General features: G+C 41.6%; 1 protein-coding gene across 1 annotated transcript; it reads right to left on the bottom strand.

Moving 5' to 3' along the window:
- Positions 1 to 1,057: 1,057 nt before the first annotated feature.
- On the bottom strand, positions 1,058 to 2,086 carry LOC148525481 (chemerin-like receptor 1). The gene has a single exon (XM_088470971.1). The coding sequence runs from the start codon at positions 2,084 to 2,086 to the stop codon at positions 1,058 to 1,060; it is 1,029 nt and encodes a 342-aa protein (XP_088327097.1).
- Positions 2,087 to 3,938: the final 1,852 nt, after the last annotated feature.

Below are 3,938 nucleotides of genomic sequence, written 5' to 3'. Positions count from 1 at the left end.
TGGTGTAATTATGTGTTTGTGTCATAAAAGTGCATTTTTGTAAAAAATTTCAAATACACCTGTCACTTTGACCTGCAATCCTAAAAACACCAGTCCCTCCATACAGCCCCCCAAAATACCTAACCCACTAATTTAAACCCACTTTCTAACACTTTTTTCATTTTCACACATTTCACATTATTGGCCAAATTAACCTAATTAAAAATCCCGACATTTGTAGGCAACAACTTATTACCTGCTCTGGGATGGTGAAAACTTTGAGTGACTTTTGCCTATGGAGATTTTGCATCTCTGAAAAGCCTCGGCTAATAGGATTGCACAATACGCAAAATAAGCCGCATTTGTGTGAAATATTTTCGCTTGTGCAAACTTTTCACACAAACACTGCTTATCATGGCTGATTGAATCTGGCCCTAATTGCTGAAGGGAAAGCAGTGAGACAACAATCATCTGTGTGTCCAGTGTCTTACATCATACTGTAGGTACAAGAGGTTCAGCAGGGGGAGAAAACTGCCTCTCTGTTGAGATTCCTCAACTTGCTCTGCCAGCCACTGAATATGCTGTTTTCTGAAGACAATGTCAGGGGAGCAATGACTATTAGAATAGCCAATGGTGGGATTTTCTTCAGGGGAGGGGGGGTTTGAAAATGACACCTCAGTTTGTAAAAGTAGTTTATTGTATATGGTAAAAAATATACAATATGAGACCAAAGCTCTTTGATGCTATCTAAGCATTAGCCAATTGCTGCTGAAAGTGCCAATGTTTTATACCAGGTCTGTTTAGCCTTAAAAAAATTGCTACTTTAACTCTCCTTACTATTAGAGAAAACATCTCCTCTTTCAGCAGCACCAAGGATATTACACTTTACATTTGGGATTTTGTGTTAAACTGTGATATAGCTAATTGTGGCACATTTCAGACACTGATGATACTGTAGTCTATGATAGAAGGGGAACATATAACTGGATGCAGTGATCTTGTAAAATCATTCCATAAAAATTGATGTAATAAAGCTCTATGCTGTGGGTAATTATCTACAATATCCTCTGGTTTAATTTCAGATCATCTGAGAGTCAAAGGTAGACCTAGTCTCAGACTGTAAATTTGCCGGCAGAGAATCTTCAGTGAAAGCTCTCTCAAATATAGCCTGGAAAGAGGTCCAGAATCTTTTCTTGAAATCACGTCCAATGAAGACATAGAGGAAAGGATTAACGCAGCTGTTTATAGATGCCAGGCTGGAGGCAATAGGAATTCCAACATGTAGCACATTATTGAGATCTTTATTATCGTGCATATTCAATTCAAGGAAGGAGAAGACATGATAAGGAAACCAGCAGACAGAGAATGAAATGATGACAGCCACAATAACTTTGAATGGCTTGGTAGAGGTGGTGATGTGATTTTTATGGATACGCAACATAATCACTGTGTAACATGAGACAATGATGAAGAAAGGAATAGCAAAGCTTACGATGAATCTCGTTACCACGGTGAGCCTATATCTGGATTCATTAAGGTCTTTATTATCTGAAAATTTGTAGAAGCAGAACAATTTCTCATTCTGATCTACTGCAGTATCTCTAAATATAAAGTAAGGTAAACTGAAAATAAGAGCCAGGATCCAGACAAACAGGACAACAATGGAAGCCAGTCTGGGGGTTCGATGGTTCTGACACCAAACAGGAAACATTACAGAAATACAGCGATCTATACTGATAACACTGAGCAAGAAGACGCTGGCAAACAGATTGAGAATGGCAACTGTACTTTTTAACTTGCAAGTAAAGGTTCCAAAGGGCCAATGAAAACCAAGGGCAACATATGTAACACTCAAGGGTAGACAAAATGTGAAGATAAAATCGGCTATCGCCAGGTTTAGGAACCACACGACATTGACTGTCTTTTTCATCCGGAAGACACTGAACCAGATGACCAGCCCATTTCCTGTTGTCCCGAGTAGAAACATCACAGAGTTGATTACCATAGAGAACACATGAAGGATCGGGACCTTATTGTTTGAATCATCTTTGTGGTCTTCATTTTCTAAATTATCTGGTACCGAATATGCAGTTGTAGCATTGTCCATTCTCTTGAGTGTGAAGGAAGGAGCAATTCTTCATATACAATAAAACAAAAGTGTGAGATTACATTTTATTTCAATATAAAGCTTAATAACAATGTCAGTTTCCTAGACATCAGTGCTACATGACAGTTTTACTAACGTTTACTGACCTTTCAGGTACATAACTAGTTATTTGAAGGACCTTTAGCAAAAGTTTGTAAGGGCCCCTATGTACCACCCAATGGTGAAAAATGTACTCACAATAACACATGTAAGTTTGAAGATGACCTCATGGAACTAAATACCGTTCAGCACACATTTATCATAGAACAATCTAGACATTTATGAACTGTGTTCTTAATTGTTTATAAAAGTATATGTAACCAATATGAGCTAAACAGAAATTGTATGTAGGCTTCTCTATCACTGACTCCTTTCTAGCCTTTGATTTATTTGGCACATTGTTGGCTTCCTACTGTAGAGCCAGCCTGATCCTGTGTTCTGGTTTATCTTCTGTTCCCTGTCTGCTTTTTGGACATCGCCTTACTGTGCACTAATTATAATTCCATCTTAGGGATTGATTCAGAATTGCAGAGCCGCACACGAGCAGTTGTGCAATTCTGTCCATCTCAGATACAAATGAGGCAGGTGTTGTCTAGATACCTCCTTGCTGCATCTGCGATCCCCATCGCAACCATCGTGAGCAATGGTCACAGGCTGCAGTAGCTGAAGCTTACCGAAGCCTGGCCAGATCATGGCAGCTGCAAGCCAGGAAATCTGCATCCAGCGATGCAGACCCAGGCCTCGTCACTCCTGGAAAAAGGGGCCATATGTCTATTTCCAGGAATTGTGGCCAGTCATGCTCCCGCTGTGCCCCTCAAATGCAGCAGCATGTTAATCATGCTCCAGCTTTGGGGGTCTGCAATCAAGATTGCAGGACCCGTGCAGAAGTTGTACTTTGATATGATATTTTACACAGCATGCTCCCTGTGATTTGTCCCTAGACACACTTCTAGTGTAGAGGTACAGTACCTTTAAGCATAGGACAACAAATGGCACTGGGCAGACCATAGAGTCTCTTTGGTATAAATCCAAAGTGACTAAGGCCCTGATTCAGCAGTGCATGTAAGTGCACTGCTGATGGCAGATTTCCAATTATCGGGAATCTGCGCATTTGCAGGACCCATTATGCAAGCATGCAGAATGAATCCTGCGTAGTCACATGCAGACCCTTGAATGCCTTTGCCTGATTGACAGGCAGAGGGATATAAGGAGCAGTGCAGGGGCAGCTGGTATTCCCAGAAATGGGAGTGTGTCCACCCCATCGGCGGAAGAACCCGCCCTCCCTCCGCACCTCGGAAGTTAGGGTAAGCGCTCAGGGGGGGGGGAGGAGGGGGGCGGAGAGGGAGTGAGGGGCGGCAGTGCTGCACAGGGTGCACTGCCGTCTAGCTGCATTAGGCTCCATGTCAGAAGGGTTGATGGGGACAGATTAAGTAAAATATGCGAAACAGTACAAAATGAACACATTTGATAGAACATAGCAAAATTCTCTTGCTGGGACATGAGATCTTCCTGCAAAGATTTGGAAACAAAATTATAGAAAATTTATCAGCCACCACAGGGGATGTTCTTGCAATCGGAATTGGAGGGACGGCAGCAGATATCTCCGATATGCATACATCCTGGGGATGATTATATTTTGTGGGATTTCAGGGAATTTACTGCAAAATGACTCTGATAAATGTACCCCTTATAATGCTTGTCTAGTGTGCTCTCTGATGTGTACTGTAAGTCATGCCAAACATCCCTTCTTGGCATGCCAGGTCCCAGGCGACTCTGATGCACTGATCATCAAAATGTGTATATTATTTGCATA

Source organism: Taudactylus pleione, unplaced genomic scaffold, assembly GCF_031769625.1.
Source record: "Taudactylus pleione unplaced genomic scaffold, aTauple2 ptg000108l, whole genome shotgun sequence".
Lineage (NCBI taxonomy): Eukaryota > Metazoa > Chordata > Amphibia > Anura > Myobatrachidae > Taudactylus > Taudactylus pleione.
Note: the sequence above shows the minus strand (reverse complement) of the source record. Positions and strands in the feature narration are given on the sequence as shown.